This window comes from Panulirus ornatus, chromosome 13, assembly GCF_036320965.1.
Source record: "Panulirus ornatus isolate Po-2019 chromosome 13, ASM3632096v1, whole genome shotgun sequence".
Lineage (NCBI taxonomy): Eukaryota > Metazoa > Arthropoda > Malacostraca > Decapoda > Palinuridae > Panulirus > Panulirus ornatus.
The window spans coordinates 5,782,937-5,804,020 of NC_092236.1; the positions used below are offsets into that span (position 1 = coordinate 5,782,937).

General features: G+C 40.3%; 1 protein-coding gene across 2 annotated transcripts in view; it reads left to right on the top strand.

Moving 5' to 3' along the window:
* Positions 1-3,352: 3,352 nt before the first annotated feature.
* LOC139752700 (calmodulin) overlaps positions 3,353-21,084 on the top strand; it is a 32,000-nt gene continuing 14,268 nt past the window's right edge. For both annotated transcript variants that reach the window (XR_011713561.1, XM_071668517.1), the window contains exons 1-2: positions 3,353-3,472; positions 18,280-18,454. Coding sequence is in view for 1 of the 2 variants with exons in the window: in XM_071668517.1 (XP_071524618.1) it covers positions 3,470-3,472; positions 18,280-18,454 (178 nt within the window). In the remaining variant the exon portion in view is untranslated. The remainder of the gene's footprint in view (positions 3,473-18,279; positions 18,455-21,084) is intronic.

Sequence of the window (21,084 nt, forward strand, 5' to 3'; positions counted from 1 at the left end):
AAGCATCTTATTTCCAACATATCCACCCTCCTCCGCACAACCCTGTTTATAGCCCACTCCTCGCATCCATATAACATTGTTGGAACCATTTCTTCAAACATACTCATTTTTGCTTTCCGAGATAACGTTCTTGCCTTCCACACATTCTTCAACGCTCCCAGAACCTTCTCCCCCTCCCCCACCCTGTGACTGACTTCCGCTTCTATGGCTACATCCACTGCCAAATCCACTCCCAGATATCTAAAACACTTCACTTCCTCCAGTTTTTCTCCATTCAAACTTACTTCCCAGTTGACTTGTCCCTCAACTCTACTGTACCTAATAACCGTGCTCTTATTCACATTTACTCTCAACTCTCTTCTTTCACACACTTTACCAAACTCAGTCACTAGCTTCTGCAGTTTCTCACCCTAATCAGCCACCAGCGCTGTATCATCAGCGAACAACTGACTCACTTCCCAAGCCTTCTCATTCACAACAGACTGCATACTTGCTTCTCTCTCCAAAACTCTTGCATTCACCTCCCTAACAACCCCATCCATAAACAAATTAAACAACCATGGAGACATCACGCACCCCTGCCGCAAACCTACATTCACTGAGAACCAACCACGTTCCTCTCTTTCCTACTCGTACACATGCCTTACATCTTGATAAAAACTTTTCACTGCTTCTAGCAACTTGCCTCCACACCATATACTCTTAATACCTTCCACAGAGCATCTCTATCAACTCTATCATATGCCTTCTCCAGATCCAAAATGCTACATAAAAATCCATTTGTTTTTCTAAGTATTTCTTACATACATTCTTCAAACACCTGATCCACACATCCTCTACCACTTCTGAAACCACACTGCTCTTTCCCAATCTGATGCTCTATACATGCCTTTACCCTCTCAGTCAATATACTCCCATATAATTTTCCAGGAATACTCAACAAACTTATACTTCTGTAATTTGAACACTCACCTCTATCCCCTTTGCCTTTGTACAATGGCACAATGCGTATATATATATATATATATATATATATATATATATATATATATATATATATATATATATATATATATATATATTTTTTTTTTTTTTTTTTTTTTTATACTTTGTCGCTGTCTCCCGCGTTTGCGAGGTAGCGCAAGGAAACAGACGAAAGAAATGGCCCCCCCCCCCAGACACATGTACATACACACGTCCACACACGCAAATATACATACCTACACAGCTTTCCATGGTTTACCCCAGACGCTTCACATGCCTTGCTTCAATCCACTGACAGCACGTCAACCCCTGTATACCACATGACTCCAATTCACTCTATTTCTTGCCCTCCTTTCACCCTCCTGCATGTTCAGGCCCCGATCACACAAAATCTTTTTCACTCCATCTTTCCACATCCAATTTGGTCTCCCTCTTCTCCTCGTTCCCTCCACCTCCGACACATATATCCTCTTGGTCAATCTCTCCTCACTCATTCTCTCCATGTGCCCAAACCATTTCAAAACACCCTCTTCTGCTCTCTCAACCACGCTCTTTTTATTTCCACACATCTCTCTTACCCTTACGTTACTTACTCGATCAAACCACCTCACACCACACATTGTCCTCAAACATCTCATTTCCAGCACATCCATCCTCCTGCGCACATCTCTATCCATAGCCCACGCCTCGCAACCATACAGCATTGTTGGAACCACTATTCCCTCAAACATACCCATTTTTGCTTTCCGAGATAATGTTCTCGACTTCCACACATTTTTCAAGGCTCCCAAAATTTTCGCCCCCTCCCCCACCCTATGATCCACTTCCGCTTCCATGGTTCCATCCGCTGACAGATCCACTCCCAGATATCTAAAACACTTCACTTCCTCCAGTTTTTCTCCATTCAAACTCACCTCCCAATTGACTTGACCCCCACCCCTACCGTACCTAATTACCTTGCTCTTATTCACATTTATATATATATATATATATATATATATATATATATATATATATATATATTTACTTATTTATTTTGCTTTGTCACTGTCTCCCGCGTTTGCGAGGTAGCGCAAGGAAACAGACGAAAGAAATGGCCCAACCCACCCCCATACACATGTATATACATACACGTCCACACACGCAAATATACATACCTACACAGCTTTCCATGGTGTATATATATATATATATATATATATATATATATATATATATATATATATATATATATATGCAGTAACGGAATATACAACCAGTGTTTCTTCACTATGGTAACAACAGTAATGGACTTCTTGCGGCTCCGAGTATTAATTATTTTGCCGCACCGAGCGACGGGTAACACTACTGATAAAGTGCGAGTGATATGGTGTGAGGGATGTGTAAGGGCACTGCCCTATAGCTACACTGAACTGCTAGTGTTGCTTCACACTGTCATGGGTGGACCTCATGACCCTACACCAGCAGAAGCCGGCCCTTGTCTCACTGGGAGTCAGCTTTGCGCATCGTAAATCATGGAGAATATATATATATATATATATATATATATATATATATATATATATATATATATATATATATATATATATATATATATATATTTTTTTTTTTTTATTAATTCCGAATGGGTCTCATTAATGGAGGGTGCGTACATAAACTTGTCAGTCAGTAAACCCGGCACATACTATACTTCGATCATATTTGAAAGGTAATTACAGCTCATAGCCTTATGAAAGAATGTAATTATCCCATGTAAGGCGTTGCTGCGCCACGCGCTTAGGAGCGGTATGCACGAATAAACCTAGGCTATTATTGATCAGTCTGTCCTGCCTACCTTTATGTAGACAACAATTTCTCTTCTCGTTCTGAACGGATCTTAAGAATAAGGATTATTGGACATAAGCATCAATTAAATATGAAAAGGGTAATAGTCACGTAATTAAGATTCCAGGGAAAGTTAAATTCGAAGCTGTCTCTAACCCATATATTTTAAGCATAGGATATTTAAGGGAGAAATTAAATAAGTTATGGACATCATTTGCATCAAGAAAATTCGAAATAAACGCGAGTGAGTGAGCCCGACGTGCGGGTCGCTCGACGCGGAACGGCGGTGTGTTCGTCTGCATCGAGGAGCGAGCCGCCCATGACGCATTGCAGGTAAACCTCCACCAATCACAGCCCGCCGATTCGGAACCCTGAGACACCTAAACCTCCGCCATTGCATGTAGTTCCCTATTTTCAGCTTATACATAATATTCTCTTATAATTTCAAATTATTTTTCTCAATTTATGTTTATTTGCAGTTGACATATGGTAAAATATCAAAAATTATAACTAGAAATGAGAATTACTAAGAACGATGCAGATCCTCGCACAAGGTGGTGATAAGCGGGAGTGTGGAGTGGCGGGACTTCGCAGTCACTCTGAGACAGTGGTACTGAGCGGACGTCAGTCGTTTGGCTTGTGATACTTACTCTCACCCAAAATGGTAGGTGTTTCGGCCAGACTTCAAAAAGAATAAGATAGTCATGTTATTCTATAGAGTGTGTGTTCGGTGAACCAACGAAGTTATTATTAGAGACGAAATAACTCACTTTTTGTGACATTCCGGTATGGGGCGGGCCGAGTCACATGTCAGGCAGATCTGCTTCTGGTAACGATGTTGCTTATTCTCACATAGTCAGAATTGGCAAGAGAACCGTGTTGCAACCCGAAATATATGAAGAAAACACGTGCTTCATCAAAAACAAAATATAGTTTAATAGAGCATAGCCCGCCAAGGTTGGCACTCTGCTCAATGTTGCCAGATGTTTTCGCCGGTTTCTTTTTTTTCCCCATCATATTGGCCAGTCATTGATGGGGACGTGTAGTTTGTTTTAATATTATATTGTTTTGCTTTGAACTACCTTGAGTACTGTCCAGGCTGTCCTGTAGAGTTATTTAATGTTCGGAGGAGTTACTGCACACAATTTTATCTAACCTGCAGCTCGCCGCGTCAGCGGCCGGCCTGATTCCCATATGGCTACCGTAGAGTTCTGCTGCTCCACAACCAGGCCCAGCACGTCTGACAGTTGTAATGACGGAGTCTTGTGTTAATTCCTGTATGGGAAATACTGTACATTATTTGTCTCATTATGTTAAAGTTTGGCAAGTTTCAGGTTGTTAAAGGAAAGTTCGAAACGACAGAGCTCATATGTCAAATAGGTCAATGAAGTCGAGAGGCTTTTGTTGACTTTTTCTCCATGTTTGTGATACTTGTTTATCTGTGTTTTAAAGTAATTTCGCAGGATCAGTTTATGGTGATACATTACCACCGTATTTGCGTTTTATTGATTATAATTACTGTAGCATTAATCCATAACCCTTTTAAGTTTCACCCTCCCTATTAGGCTCCGAACAGTCACATTCTCCATGGACTTGGTCCCCATATTTAGCACGCACACCACACCTGGACCCTGACATTTGCACTTACCTCCAGGACACGAAGTCACACAAGTCACCCCAAATACAGATGGCAGACACGCCTCAGAGCTCGCACAGAGTTAGCTTTCCCAAAACCCATTTCTCCATGACCTTTCCAAAAATATAACGTTCACTCAGTGCGACCCGTATGCACCTCTAAACTCCTTCAATTTGCACACTAGGACCCCAACATTTGTGCTTATTTTAAGGGCCTTCAATATTCTCGTACAAGATTTCATACATTGTGGTATGCTTATAGTTTGGACCCTTAATGGTAACCTCCAAGGACCCTTTACATTTGTATGCCTTCCCAGGACACATGCATTTTTGGACACTAATTATGGTACAGCTTTCCGATACCCGTACATTATACTCGTCCCGAGATCCCCCCCCCCCATTACGGTACGCTTCCCCAGGCCCTTTATAGTTGAACACATACCCAGGATCTTAAGTGTTAAACTTACCCGTATCCTTACACCGGTACACCTTTGGATCCTAGCACTGAATACATCCCCAGGATTGTTAAGGTGGAACGTCTTCCTAGCCCCTTTTATTTGTTAAACCTCCTCAGGATCCTTGTATTTCGTATACATTGAGTACACTTCTCTAGGACCCATGCATCTCGTACATCCCCATAGGACCTTTGTCTCCTGTTCCTTCCAAGGACCCTTACTTTCTCGCACACACCTCCAGACCCTTACTTTTTCATACTCTTTTCAGGATCCATACATTTACACACACCTCCCAGGACCTTCACATGCCAGTACAACTTGAGAACTTGTACAGCTTTGTACACACAATTTAGATCACCAATGGCTATGTAAAAGTAAACGTACATTGTCTTAGTGTTTACGTAGAGTGGACGATACCCGAAGTATTGGCATTTGTGCACATACACCGCCCATGGGCCTATATACTTGCAGAAGCACACACCGCTTCAGAGTTAGGTCATAAATGCACACGACATATTATCAGTAATACTCATCGCCTTAAGTTAGGACATGGAAATGCGCTCATCGTTTTGAACACGTACATGCAAGAATATAGGTCCCACGAAAATCAAGTTGACCCTTGGCGAGGACAGGCGTAAAGACCCCTTTTGTTGGTAGCACATTTGCCGGACCTTTATTATAGATGCTTACATAGCCATAAGACTCGTATGCAATCACTCCTATACTAAATCTCTCAAACTCATATGCACCGGCCAAGAACTTGTTCACGCTAATGTGCACCCGTAAATCCATGTCGCGCCAAGTTTCAGAACCAGCCTAAAAGTGCTCATGGCTCTTGAAGGAAGACACATTGCGAGTGAAAATCTTTTATCTGAAGATCCACGTTTAGACTTCATATTTTGGTTGGATTTTGATTTTACCAGAGCAGCCGCTTAGAATATGTACAGTGATTTTTTCCAGCTCATAAATACACAGTGCCTATGGACACAGTTTCAAGAGCCGTTGCATGGCTTTTTTTTTTTTTTTCTCGTATACGCCATCCATGAGGCCTTTGACTTACGCCACCCATCGAGACTTTTGACTGACTCGTACGCCACCCATCGAGACCTTTGACAGACTCTGTAGACCTACATTCACAGATCACGTACTTGAGTAAGAATATGTACATGCTCGTTACTTCAGAAGTCGTAAGCGCTAATAACACAATAACCTGGTCATTGGCTGATTATCTTACGAGCCTTCCATTATAACCGGATCGTAATTGCACTACCATATTACAATAATGCTGGCAGTAATTGTGACAGAAAGTGTAAAGTTCAGTCGGAAATCATACGAACGTACTCTTGATAGAAATTACTGTCCATTCGTATAAGCATGTTCACAAGTACAGAAAATGTTATCTGTATAAATCATACCGACGTTCATTGTAATTCAAAAACTAGGAATCTCATGTAATCCTAAAATTTGCATAAATGTTCTCAACCCATAGAACCCGAACATGTTCACGGCTTGAACCCTCGTAGACCTATATTGAACAAGGTTATATTCAAACACTTCATTGCAATAGAATATTTGTTAACATTGCATTAGAACCCTTCCCCCATTGCACATTCAGACGTTAATGAAACTTTCCCATATTGCCGTGCTACCCTCTCAAACGCTTATACTGATAACAGCACATGAATCCCATTATATGTTCATGTTGCATTGGCACAGAGCACCAAATACGCCAACATCGTTAACTTTGCTCTCTACAGTAGAATTTTGAACGCACTACACGTCACAAACACATTTCACACGCGCATGCGCACTGGAGCCGGCTCTCTCCATATGCTTTGCACTTTAAACCTTGCATTTCTTCGCATGAATGATACGTACATTTGAGCCTCAACATACTTAAACACCAGGACTTTAATACGAAAATTAGAATTTTCGAAAATTATTTTTTACCATAATGTTCGATCCTAACTGCCACCATTCCCTGACCTTGATGAAGGCGAACCACCTTAGGACCCTTATATTCATGCTGGCACACCATCCCAGGGCTAATATGCACGGACAGACACACGCCATTACAGGGCCCTTTTGTGCATGCAGGCACACCACCCAGGACCTTTCTGAGTACGCAGGTACCTCACCCCAGGACACATGCACACACGCATGCTGCTTCAGTGAACGTAAGTGAACGCGCACACCTCCCTTGGCCCTTGAGGTGCACAGGCGCACGCAATCCCAGGGCCTGTACATGCACGATCTGACGCTATGCTCAGCACCACACCACGGGAGCCGAAGATACACGCGCACCGTCCCATGACCCTTCATGTTTTCGATCACATTCTACCTTAGATTGTGTCCATGATCAGATGCTTATATTAGCCAAGAAAATGTTTCAGTATTGTGCTGTATTGCAGGACAGGTTCACAAATACAAGTTCAAGTAAAGATCTAGGACTCGTACTTGGGCTTACGGCAGAATATATTACCACAACTTCAGAATAACCAGAGCTCGGATCCCTTTCCCCACCGTTTTCCCCACTTAGAATTCTTCACTTTTCCCTCTTAAACATAACCCGCGTTCTGTCCTAAGTCTAACTCTGATGCACCTTAAGCGATGCTGAAACAGGAAGCCACATGTAAACCTACCTTAGAGGTTTTATCCTGGACGTAGACGCGAATGCACATTGTCCACACTGAGCGAAAATCTTTCTGAAGATGGGTTTTCATTGACAGTTATAGTAGCTGCTGAAATGTCAAAGGTTCTGTTGCATTCAGATTGTCATTACAAGTCTTGGACATCTTTAGAAAAAAATGGTAGTCGCCCATATTGTGGTGAACCTTAGTGCTAAGCTTGCATACCGTGTGTTTCCCTATGGATGTTCATGTCAGTCGAAAATTAAACTATCAGTCATAGACTGTAATATTAGAATGTGATCATTTATAAAGAGACTAAATATCAAGCATATGACTAATAATGTACTGGTATATTTGTGGTAAACGAGAAGTCTGTTGTATAAATATTGATGTGCACTTGCGTCACCAGTTTTTAGGCTTCCGAATGAATGGCTGTAAAGGGACTGAGGGACATGACTGGTGGAAGGTTTGTCCTGAGCCAACAGAGTAGCTCTAGTGGTATTGAGGAACCACCTCATTTAATGGCTCGTAAGGGGTTTTTGAGATTCGAGTGAGTTATGAATATTTTGTTTTGCTTGCAAGTATTGTAGTTATTTGTCATTATCAGATATTGTATTTAGATTGTTTGGATTGATTTTGGAACCAAAGTTAACTCTTAATACTGTATACTTTTTAAGTAATGTATAAAATGCAATGTTTTGCAGATTTTGCTTTTAGCAGTGAAATTCTCTGCAGACGTAATCAGGCGTACAAAAGTTTTGAAGTGTTGTTTTGCAACAGAATGATAATTGTGGATACGTTGTGAGCTTTGGGAGTTTAGTTTGTTTTATAAATAATGGAATCTAGATAGCTATATTTGCTTGCAGATAATAACAGAAATAAGAATTTAAATCTTGAACGAAATCCATTTCAGGTTTTACCTCATTGTATTTGAATACCAACTAGATAGTGGACGGAAAAGGTATTAATTTTGGACACTTTTCGGTTACCTAACATCATCTATGGGTAAGCTCGTGTCTGGAACTATTTTTATCATTATTAATCGTTAGCTGGATGAGGTGTTTTCATTGATGCATGTTCTTAACTGAGTATATATTTTTCCTTTGCAGACGTAACGTTGAAATATCAAACAAGTGGTGTGGAGTAATGTAAAATGAAATCTTTGCTTTAGCCTTAATAACCTATTGATGACAGGGAGACTTGTTGATGTTTGAGTTGGAACGCATCATGGGCAATGAAGCGTGATTAAACACAGCAGGTTTAGTTCATGTAGTTCTGTATTTCAAACTAGGCCAGTAGTCGCAGCTGTAGAAATCTCAACTCCATAGGACTATGCGATTGGTAAGTGAAAAGCTGCGCTTGGTGACAGTCTTAAGCCTCTATTGTGTAATTGATAGTCTTGTAACATTTAGTTTAATCGAACGGTGTTGGATAATGCCATAGCCATACCTACTTAAACCGTAATACATTAGTCTGGACATCTTTGCAGTCCCCCATCCCCTCAAATATCCATGTTACTCCATATCTCTAACCCCCGCCGTCATCTCTTGCTTTCGAGTCCTTGTCCGTTCGTTCTTCCACGACTGTAGAACCCTTTGTTATTGTCCTGAAAGCACTGAACCCTTCCCCCTTACACACACACACACACACACACACACCTTCATGGTTGTGCCTCTTATGCTGCACCTTCCAGTCTTGGTCATGTGCCACATCCTGTAATGGCGTTGCTTTTCCCCCTCCCTCGCTGCTTTTTTTTTTTTTTTTTTTTTTTTTTTTTTTTTTTTTTTTTCCCAGCACATTTCTCATCGTTCATTGCAGCTCTTGTCTCCAGCACCCCTAACGCACCAGTTATGGTTATCCGGCTGAGGCGAGATATTTTTTTGACAAGTTATACATTTATCTGATGGTCCTTTATAAGTGATCTGGGAGGTAATTATCAAGGCCCTTGTTATTTTTGTTTGATTGATAGAATTGATTTTTCTGAATATGCAGTCATTGGGCTTTCTTTCCTTGCTCAGAATTAATAATTATGTTTGTACATGGCCTCTTGCGACTTGCCCTTCATGTCTTATCGGAAGTGGTGTTCCTCAAGGCTGAATTATCTTCACCCTCTTCCTTTTCAAGTGAGTTTACGACGGATAATCTTTTTCTCTTCAGTTGATAATAGTTCTTTTCAGCTTTCTTTAAATTCCTATTTTCGAATGCTGTGCTTTGCTCATCGTCGTTGACTGCTACTGAAATTTCGAACCAGCTCAAGATTTGAATGATTAAACATTGCTTCCAAGACCTGAATTCCCAATTTTTATGAAATTACTCAACATTAAATAATGTTTATTGTTCAAATTGTTGACTTAATGTAATTACTTAGAATTACTGCTTACAGCAGCAATACGAGACTGGGGATTGAACTTCATGAATTAATTATTGCTCATATTTAAGTGAGTAATGAGGGATCTTCTACTTTAAGAGCGGTCACTTACTGTCCGCGTCGACAATACCTTCATTACCTTCAAAAGTTGAACTTTGCGTTTTGTTTCCCCAGTTCCAACAATTCTTTCAAGAGGCATGTCTGTCACTTAAGGACGTGACTTTTTTTTTTTTCCAGCTAGGCCCTTCTCCATTCATCATTTTCTTAGACCGGAATTCTTGGCCATTCCCGATTACCTTCAGCGGGGACTTCAGCTATTTTGGACAAGGTTCCTGGCCGCTCTGGGAAGGGAACTGTTTGGCATTTCCTGGATATTTTGGACAGTGCCCCCGGCCGCACACTGGTTTACCTTGAAAGGAGACCTTGGCCACTTAAAGGGTCCCTGACCGTTGCCTGGTTTACCTTAAATGGGGCCCCTGGCTGTTTGGGCGCCTTGAAGTGGACCATAGGATGTTTCCTGATGTATACCTAGCATTAAAGAAGTTATTAAAAAAAAATGGTTTCTACACAGTACCAGTATATATGTAGGCTGACATGTGCATTCCTAAGGTATTTCGGTCCTTCAGAAGAATGCTAGCTTGGACGATCATTAACGGGGGACCATAATATAATCTTTAGCATGGAAAGTGGCACAAAGTCCAAGTACTTTTGTAAATTTATCAGATTCGCGAAGCTTTAAAAGTAAATTGGTTTTCAGAATAGAGAACCAGTCAGTCGTTTATGCCGACTATAAATGTATGAACACTTATGTTCTAATGATATCTGTATTCCTTTATTAAATCAAGCGCACATGCATTGTTGAAACATGTGTAAAACGTATATTAGTCTTTGCAAAGTATGTCAGGTATCTGTTATCAGCACAAGGGTACACTGAAAGTGTTATATAGTACCAAAGGTATAACCACCCTTCAGTGCAGTTTTCGAGACGTTTAACAGTTGACCATGACTTTAGTACAAATGCCACGGAATGTATCCTGAACAGCATTGGTAATGAGATCTCATAGCTTTTCCTGGGGTTTTAGGAATGTGGTATAAACTTTATTCTTTGAAAGAGACCCATATGTAAAGAAATTAAAATGGGCACCTCGCGCGCGCGAAAGAGAGGGCTCCACGAGGGTGAAAATCCCTCCGTACGTACACAAAGATGGTTCTGAAATTAGAAAGTAGAGTTCGTTACTGGAAGTTGAGGCCTTCAATTTCCTCACCATGAAAGTGAAAAGGATGAGGAGTGACTTGGTCACCTATGGTAAAAATATATATTTAATATATATGCCTTGAACCAGGATGTGAAGCGGCCGGGAAAAACCTTGAGAAAACTTATGTTTTTGATGCATTACACATGACAACTGAAGAATGTATGTGAACGAATGCGGTCATTCTTGGTCTCTTCCTGGCGGTACCTCGTAAAGCGGGAAACCGAAATAAAGTATGAAAAATATGTATAGTGGCTGAGGCTGTGTTAATGCAGACAGCATACGTAAGTTTAGAATGATAGAAAAGGTTCGAAACATTTATTTATATGGTACGTGGCCTGTTTTGGGGCAGTCTGCCTTTGACCAAGCCAGATGTCTCCTTTTGGGCCTGTTCAGTTAATGGTTACACGTCTAAGGCTGTTGTGTGTGTATGTATCTCTACACACGTGTAGAGATGGTGCATGTACTGGGTTAAGACAGTGGAAACACGGTGTAAAAATCTCCCCCTGTAACTCATGCATACATGTAATATGTATGTTGAAGCACGATTTTGTAATCAAGGTGGTTCGTTAGTTGTCGGGCGTGAGCATTTTTCGTTGTCAGTTGTTGGTAGAATTGGGAGGAGGGGGAGTCTGCTTTTGTATTAGTCGATACCGTGAGTTGAATCTTTGGGTAACCATACAGACTTCTGATAGCGCTGCCTTCCTCCATTATTACCTGTGGTCTTTTTCATAGTTTATTAAGGATTAGTTTGCAGTGTCCCTTGTGGAAGGGCTAACCGCATGTAGGTGGCTTGTGGTTATGAACAACCAAACCCCTTCAGAAACTTCTCATTTTTGTCGTACCAATTGATGCTGATTTGCCAGGCATTGTGCTAGATGGAATCTCTAATTAGTTTGTATGTCTAGGTATATCGTCTTTGTCATTCACTAACTAAAGAGTTGACAGCATGGTGGTATGGTACTTGCATATTATTACGTTAGGTATGGCCTCATTGTTCCAACCATACTCGACGAGTGAACTCGTCAAAGGCAGAAGTGGCTTATGGGATCTGTTGCACGGGCTGAAGTGGGCTATTTTTGGATAAGGACTGCCAGAAAAAAATCTGACGGCCGTCAAGATTGTTCATTGATTGATTGGTTAGAACATTGAATGCCTTTGTTTGGTCTGATTGGTACAAGGTCTCCATTTTCGTTAGGCTGATTGTAAAAGCAGGACAAACACAGCTTTTGCAAAACCTTGATGCCGCGGACCAGTGCACGGTCACCATGGAAAATTAGATCATCCGTGGCATTGTCACCTTTGAACAAACTTTAAACATTCTAATCGCCAAGTTAACGTCTGATGTCCTTCGTAAGTAAATATAGTTTTAACTGTTGGTGAGGGATGGTGGTGGGACTCGTCACCTGGTGGAGGAGGCACTAAGAAAAAATATGAAGCATTTTAGGACCGGTGAAAACCTTGAAGCTCCTGAACTTCACATGATACAAAATTTGCCTCAACAAATTTGAGCTTGTGTTAGTTAAAACTGGATCCCGCGTTGTGGAATTGGTGGCTGCCAAACGTAACTTGGCAGGCTCGGTCTGTTACATGTCGACTATTGTACGTCTTAAGGATTTATTTTTGTTTGTCATGTTTGCTGAAGGGAATCCCTCATCGTTCATAATTTCTAGTAGGTTTATTATTATTATTATTATTATATATATATATATATATATATATATATATAAAATAAATATATATTCTTTTCTTTTCTTTTCTTTCAAACTATTCGCCATTTCCCGCGTTAGCGAGATAGCGTTAAGAACAGAGGACTGGGCCTTGGAGGGAATATCCTCACCTGGCCCCCTTCTCTGTTCCTTGTTTTGGAAAATTAAAAAAAAAAAAAAAAACGAGAGGGGAAGATTTCCAGCCCCCCGCTCCCTCCCCTTTTAGTCGCCTTCTACGACACGCAGGGAATACGTGGGAAGTATTCTTTCTCCCCTGTCCCCAGGGATATATATATATATATATATATATATATATATATATATATATATATATATATATATAGTTGGCAGGCTTTGGGCTGGAATTTTTCTTGATGGAACTCTGTGTACAAACTTTGGTTTTAAGCATCCCAATAAACCCTTTGAATTTCCAAGGTCAGCAGTCAGTATATATAATCTGGATAACTGTCGATGGTGCACCAACGCTAGTTTCTTCCTAGGATGCTTGGCTGAAGTTGGGTTGAATAGACCTGTCTCCGTTGTCAAGAGTGCAGCTCTCAATCCAAATACTGTACCAAAATTCTCGTCAGACCGATTTAGCCTGACTACTGTGGCACCAGCAACATGGCTTGTATAAGGTGCCGGGGCCAAGATCCTTGTTTGCTTTTACAGTTAACTAAATTGTTTATCGCGAGTGCGCGATGCTGCCACATTTCCCAGTGATCCGTGTTTAGTTGAAGAAACGTTTCTTAAAGATCAGTTATTCAGATTTCCTCTTTCTCTTGTTCACCTGCTTATCGCCTATAGTATACCATCATTGTCTTCGTCAAGCCGGTTCATCCTGCGCGCTTCAATTTGTTCCTTTTTTTCTTTTCATCTGCAAACCTCTCTTCCTTCCTTTTTTTTTTCCCCTTGTTTCATTCAGCCTTCCACAGTATCCTTTTCTCATTCTTTTATCTCGGTATTGCCTTCTCTGTTAGGTTTTTCCCTGGCTCTGGTGGCTCCCCCCGCTCATCCTCGACCCGACGGGTGGGTGATTACCCACGAGTGCAGGGGATCAATAGTGTCCCTGGTTGGCATGGCTAGCGGCTACAACTTTGCTGGAACGGTAACCCTTTGTTGTACAGCGGTTCATAAATGTACTTTACAGCATTGATGTCTGTTGTTGCGGGTGCCTTACTGACACTCTGGCGTCTTCAGTGGTGTTTGCTGGCGTCTGATAAATAAAATGCGATGGCACAAATAAAGTGAGTTGGTGGCTGTCAGGCCGGGCTCGTGGTAAAATTAAGGTTGCATATCCGGTAACGGTGTGGCGTCCGCTTGGGTCTGACAGATTATGGTACGTCGTCTGTTGTTTTAAACTTTGTTCCACGATACTGTAATTTGTAGACTCTCCATATTCAAACCAAAGACGAAACAGGAAAAGACAATTCTGGAGGACAAGAACGGTTTAGAAAGTTGTTAAAACTAGTATTATATTTATAAGGAAAACATAGTCTGGAAGCCAATGTGTTGAGACAAGACCGGCAGTCTTGATAGGAAGGATGTTTGGTTGCCGACAAACTTTCTATGCCCCTTATTCAAGACTGATATTTCCATGCGGTACTTCTCTTTGTAGCCGACAATGTATGGTATATTTAATGTTTGACATTGATTTATTTAAGTTGTGCGCTGCAAACGTTTTTCCATCGTAACGTTGTAACGTCATGATTCCAAATAATTTGACGACCCGCTTTTCCATCTGTTGGTGAAATTTGGGCCGCCTCTAACTGTGTTTAGGAGTTTTGTAGGAGCGGAAATAGGGATCGAGCAACCAGTAGAATTTAAAGTTGAGTGGTTGTGATGGAGGTAGCGCATAAGCTGTAGTCAGCTGTGACGTAGTTTATTGACTACTAACCCCCATCCCCCCACCTCCCACCAACACACACACCATCTCTCGCCTTTTAGCCGGGTGTGGCACAGACCTGCTTTTCTCCTTTTACTTAAACAGCATTTCCTTTTTTCTCTCCCTTTTAAGTTCCACACTACTAACGTGCCTTTCCTCCATTGTTTATCATCTTGAATTTTAGCATGATAGAATTTTTTTTTACTTGAATAAATCGTACTTCTATGGCTTAACTAATAGGATTTTGAGTACATTTTTTCGCTGTCTTCATGTTACTTATGATTTGCACTTGAAACCAACACTACATACATAGTATTAGGATGGCTCTCGCGCAGTTGGAAACCAGCGTCTCTGTATATTGTAATTCTTGTAACGGTGTCCCGCAGGCTCTTTTGCATGTTACGAGGAGATTCAAGTAACAGCCAAATTGAGCTGAGGAACAATATTACTGTTTGGCTGGAGACAAACCTTTGGGGGATGGAAATGCCTCCAAAAACAATGTACAGTACACTTATCCTCTATCTCGCATTGATTTTGTTTCTCTTGATTCTCCTCCAGTCGGAGCTTTGCATGTACCTTTATCTGTCAACTTTATATGTGATGGATGGGGAAATATTCTCCCCCCCCCCCCCTCAAAGAAAAAAAAGAAGGCCGAGAGTAAAGGGGTGTAAGTGAAATATTCAATGGCATATAAACTTAGGTATATTGAGATGCTGTATATTCAGGTTTACAGCACTTAAAGTTAACCATGCTGCATGACAGGAATCGGACAGTTACGGGAAGCAGAATTAATATATTTTTAAAGAGCTACGTAACTTCCATAAACTTGAGGGGGGAAAAAAGCGTCTGATGTGATTGCCAAGTGCAAGAACTTTGTATGTGAACAGAATCTCTTCTACAATATCATTGAGTGAATTTTCAATTACAGCCCATACAAAAGCGATAGGTCGAACAACATAACTTGAAACCTTGATATTGTTTTGGAATTTATCATTACCTAAAACTTTTGAGTTGATTATTGCGTTTATGAAACGTCAAGTGTTTTGCGAAGACAATTTTGGAATCTTTCGAGCGTTTTGATATGAGATATATCGATGCTCTGCACCAAAGATGGATAGTGAGTTGTGAATTTTAAGCGTCAGGTTGATGTATTGCACCAAAGATGGAATCTTAGCGAGCTCTAATCGTTAGGTTTTGTAACGCTTGGTAATAATATAAAGGGACTTTCGTTTTCTGACCGTGTAAACATCCTTTTCCAATCATTTTTGAGAATTGCTTATCAATTTTTTTTTTACTGCATAAGAATGATGCAAGCAAGCACGCTTTGCTTATTTTTCATTAGCTTTAGTGAAGGTCATATGAATTTAAAAGATTATGCAGTTGTTTTTGTAAACTTCATAGCCCCGAGACCTTGATGAAAACTAGTAAATAAGCTTTATTCGTGGGTTTCAAAGAAAATCAAACATATTGTATGCTGAAAACAGCAAGAAACCCTTTAGACTCTGTGCCTATTGTGTGTAAACTTCTTTATGATAGTTGAAACTGCTTGCTTTCAAGTAAGACATTCAAGCAGGCTTTTATGCATATGTATTGAATAGAGAAACACGACGTCAGGGTTATTGTTTTTAAATCTATTCAGTGGTTGCTCTATTCAGAAGAACCTATCAGAGTCAGCTTGATTGGCGGCATGGTGCTTGCTTCTTGTAATAACAGCTGGCGATTCTAGTCATGGTCTTGCGCATTGCATCTAGATCATCGAGTTCCTGTAAACTAGGGATTTCTTTATTTTATGATGTGAGCAGTTGAGCTTAAAGGTAGAGGCATCCTGCAAGTTCATGGAGTTGCAAGCTAGTGCTTCCCGTGCCGAAGACATCTGTTAAAGCTTTGGGTTACATGGGAATCCTGTATGAATCCTTTCGGAAGAGGTCCTCTGAAAGTTTTCTAAAGCTTAAGTTATTTAGTCCCTCTCAACCACATCCTAATGTGCTAGGTTTACAAATGTACGTACTTGCGTACATACGGTGTTTTTAAAGATTAGACTCAGATGTACAGTGAATTTTATCCACGTCAAGAAAAATAAGGATCGATATGATCTATGGTCAGATGATATCCTAGGCAACCCATCTACTCAGGTCCCAGGTCGTTTAGAATTCACTCAATTGTGGGAAAGTGGAGAATGTGTCGTTGTCAGTAGTGTATAGAAAGGAACAAGACTTTATAGTGGCTGTTGTGGTTAATTAACGGCCAACACTGTTGGAAGAGGAACGGAAGTTTGTTCATTTCGTTTATACTCCCACTGGGCTACTCTCCCCTTTAATTCAGTTCGAAACATTTTGGACAGTGCACCGTTCCCGTTAGAGAGAATTTTTAGGCATAAGCATCTTGAAAATTAAACGACCTTATTAAAACGACTAGGTTGAGTTGATTCTACTAAATTTACAGGTTACCTCAAGTAAATATTCTTTACAAAAACAGAATTGAGCAGAAATTAATACAACTTACAAAGCACAATGTATGCCGCCACGGTTGAATTTAACAAGTCTTTTAAGATAATTATCGGGTGTAACTTGATGAGTTTAAGACAAATCGCTCCTGAGCGGCTAAACACAAGGAAAATGTCTGTATAGGTGAAGACCAGTTCTAACATACCAGTTAAGAAAGTAATGGCAAAGTACCCACCCAACTGGAACGGGAGTGGCGCTTCCCTTACAGGAAACGGAAATGTGTGTACTTAGGGGAATAGTACTTTGTTTATACTTTGCAAGGGTTTTCGAAACTCCTCCACCCTCATGACTCAGTTGGCAACCAGGCTACTCAGTAGCTTAGATCCTTCTGGCCTTAAGAATGCAACCCCTTAGGACTTTGCGCCTTCTGCCTTTCTGCTCTGGCACATTCTCCAGGTAGTTACTAACTTGTTGAGGCTTCTTTTTTCTTCTCTACTTAGTACATAATATTTCTTGTTGGTTGCAGTTATTTCTTGCATAATTTCATGTTATGATCTCCGGTTGTTCCATCTTTGCGTTCTTAAAAGAACTTCATTGTTGGCATTATCATAATTATTTTAATGTGATGGTCACTCTGTACTCTTTGTTTTGTGACGGAGAAATTTGTGGCCTCAAACGTTTCATGGCAACTCCCTTCTATTAACTCTAGCGAGCGCTGTGTATGTTCCCATTGGATCTGTTATTTTAGTTCTTTGTTCTGTTTCAAGTGCGATTACCAAACTGAGGAACATTCTAGTTTTGCCCTTATTTATATAAAATGTACAATGAAAAATTGACTGAATATTTCCCTGTTTATGTACTGAATGCTTTTCTTGGTATATGCCAGCAGTTTATCATCTTGGGACAGGTTTAGAACAGTGTCAAGTACAAAGTTCCTATCACTCATATTCTTGCAGTTTATTAACTTCTTTATAATATTCCTACTGTAGCCTTCTTTAAGTGTCCCACCTGCAATTTTGTCTGCGTGTGTGTGTTTCTTGGTATAATTATGTATTGAATAGATTTTCTTACGCTCTACCTCTTCCTCTCCAGGCGGACCAGCTCACTGAGGAACAGATTGCCGAATTCAAGGAGGCTTTCTCCCTCTTCGACAAGGACGGTGACGGCACTATTACGACCAAGGAATTGGGAACAGTCATGAGGTCGCTAGGACAGAACCCCACCGAAGCTGAGCTCCAGGACATGATCAATGAAGTTGACGCTGACGGTAAGTCATTAAGTTTTATAGAACAAGTTGAATATAAAGATAACGACTTTGTGAATTTAAGATTCGTGTAGCTTTGGTGTGAAGGACTTACGTGACTGATTTGTGGAGAATATATTTATACCATGATTTGTGGTGAATCTATTCAGACCTAGAGTTCAGTTAATGGTTAATGGGATAAAAGAGGGATGACCAGTAAGGTTAAGGAAGTAAAGTAGTGTAGTTAGCCTGTAAACTTTTCCCAAAGCAATTGATGTGCCTGAAACACACTAATTATGTATGACTTATGTTGAGTTACACTCGACCGCCAGGTTAATATACTTCAGCTCATCTCACTCTCTTTAATGTTGAAAATGATGAATTTATGGAAGGATGATTGGTCTTAATATATAGTGGCAAGGAAGGGAAATATTTTTACGGTGAACGTTGGGAATATTCAGAATAAAGGGAAAAGGCTTGGTGTCATGACCTACCCCCCTCAAAAAAGGTGGATGATTTTGTCGTGGTGCGGGGTTACTATATTTGTGGACATGTTTTTGTTTGAACGATAACAAGACCAATACGTGATAAAAACTGTACACGTGCATCATAGGTACCTTTGGTGTTGATGAGGGGCCGATTATCTTTAGTGGCCTGCAGGTGCTTGAATTTCCAGGAGGAAGGAAGATAGTGATAAACGATGCGAAGTTGGTTTATCTATTTATTTATCAGATAAATTAGGCAAAGGCTGATAGCTGTAAATATCTGCAAATTACTGAGATGCTTATGTGCCCCTAGATTTCAATTCCTTTCAGTTCTCTTATTGACACAGGCTTACAGGAAGACAAAGTTTGAAGCCTATGACGGAAGATCTGTGCTGGAGGCGAAAAGTATGTCTCCCAGTCCGTGGGTCTGTCATACAATAAGACTACATAGATATGCTGTACATGACTGATATAACTAGGGGTTATATGAAGATTTATGAAATATTCTGATTACATCATGTGTGACTGGGAAAACAGAAATAGCTAAACCTACATATTCTGGTGTGCAGCTAATACAGTTGGGCGAGGAGACATCCTGTAACTTGTAAACATTGAGAAACTAGCACTTAATTTCCTTACATTAAACTTGGACATTAAGTAAGGGAAAAGTTTTGCATTAATTAGGTATTATATTTGAAATCCAGAGGATTATGATTCCGTAAAATTATGAAAAGTCCAGGTTACTCTTTCTTGGCTAGGAATACTTTCCTGTCATAAAATTGTACACAAGGTTTTTTAATTTCATAAAAATTTTACAGTGGAAGGTAAAAATTGTTCCATATAGAACGGATGTGATTATATAGGTATATAAATACGTAGTTTTCATCAAATAGAATTTTTAGTTTAGAAAGTCACATTATGGCAGATTTAAGATAGCGAAGGGAAATTGAACACGTGGTGGAAGTTTATAAATAAATGGACCCAATATTATCACTGGCCGTAGTAGGCCGGCAATGCACTATCTCTGAGTGGACCTTCACCTCCGCTGCTGCTGGAGATACTGGTCGCTCAGCCACAATGAACTTCACACTTGTAGAGAAACTCTCAAAGTATGGGAGATGATGACTTGAGGGATTTTGAGTTCTGTCGTCGAGGATTGGTTTGGTTATCTACAGAGTTTACCAGCATTTTTAGAGTAGAAAGAAAGTTTTAATCCTCAGAAAAACTAATCTTATGTTTTAAACTGTAATCTTCTGTAGTTGATAGATAACTTGTACCTAAATCTCCAGGGTATTCTATGCTTTTAGCGTTTTGTATCAGTTTTGGTGTCAATAGTAAGATTACATTGTCTGTTATTGACAGTACCCTCATCATTTGGTATTCAGACTTTCACATCACCAGATACATGGTATTATCTCTCAGCATTTGGGTCCCCTCTGCTCTTGTGTAGTATTCTCATTCTTCTACCATAACCAATGCTACTTTTGACCTCTGATCCCCATTTTCATGTTCCATGTCATCATTTAATGTTCATGATGTCCCTTCCACATCCAATTTTAAAAATATGCACACTGCCCCCTCACATCCCACTGATATGTACATCTGCCACTGTCAGACCCCATTTATATCCATATTACCCGATCCTATTTATAGTTACAATATATCCACACACCTTCCACCCTGTATATTTGCACTGGCCCCACACAACCCATTTATATCCACATTACCTTTCCACTCCAGTTATATTCACGCTGCCCGCCTCACACCCAATTCATATCCACAGTGCCCCTCACACCCAATTCATATCCACAGTGCCCCTCACACCTTTTTATTACCAACCCTACCCTTTAATCCCTCCTTAACCCATTTGTATCAACGTTGCCCTCTCACAGCCCATTTATGTCAACAGCTGACCCCCTCACACCCGTTATAATCATATGCACTCATCCCTTTAACTCATTTTATATCCACACTGTCCTCCCACCCAATTTTTAGCCTTATTGTTTTCATCCACTTTATTTTGTCTATACTCGCTTCTCACATTATCCCATCTGAATTATCATCCCATGTATATACACACTACCCTTTTCACAACTCTTATGTATATTCACCTCACCCCCACACCTCATTTACATAGACAATGATCCATAACATCCCGTTAAATTCTCG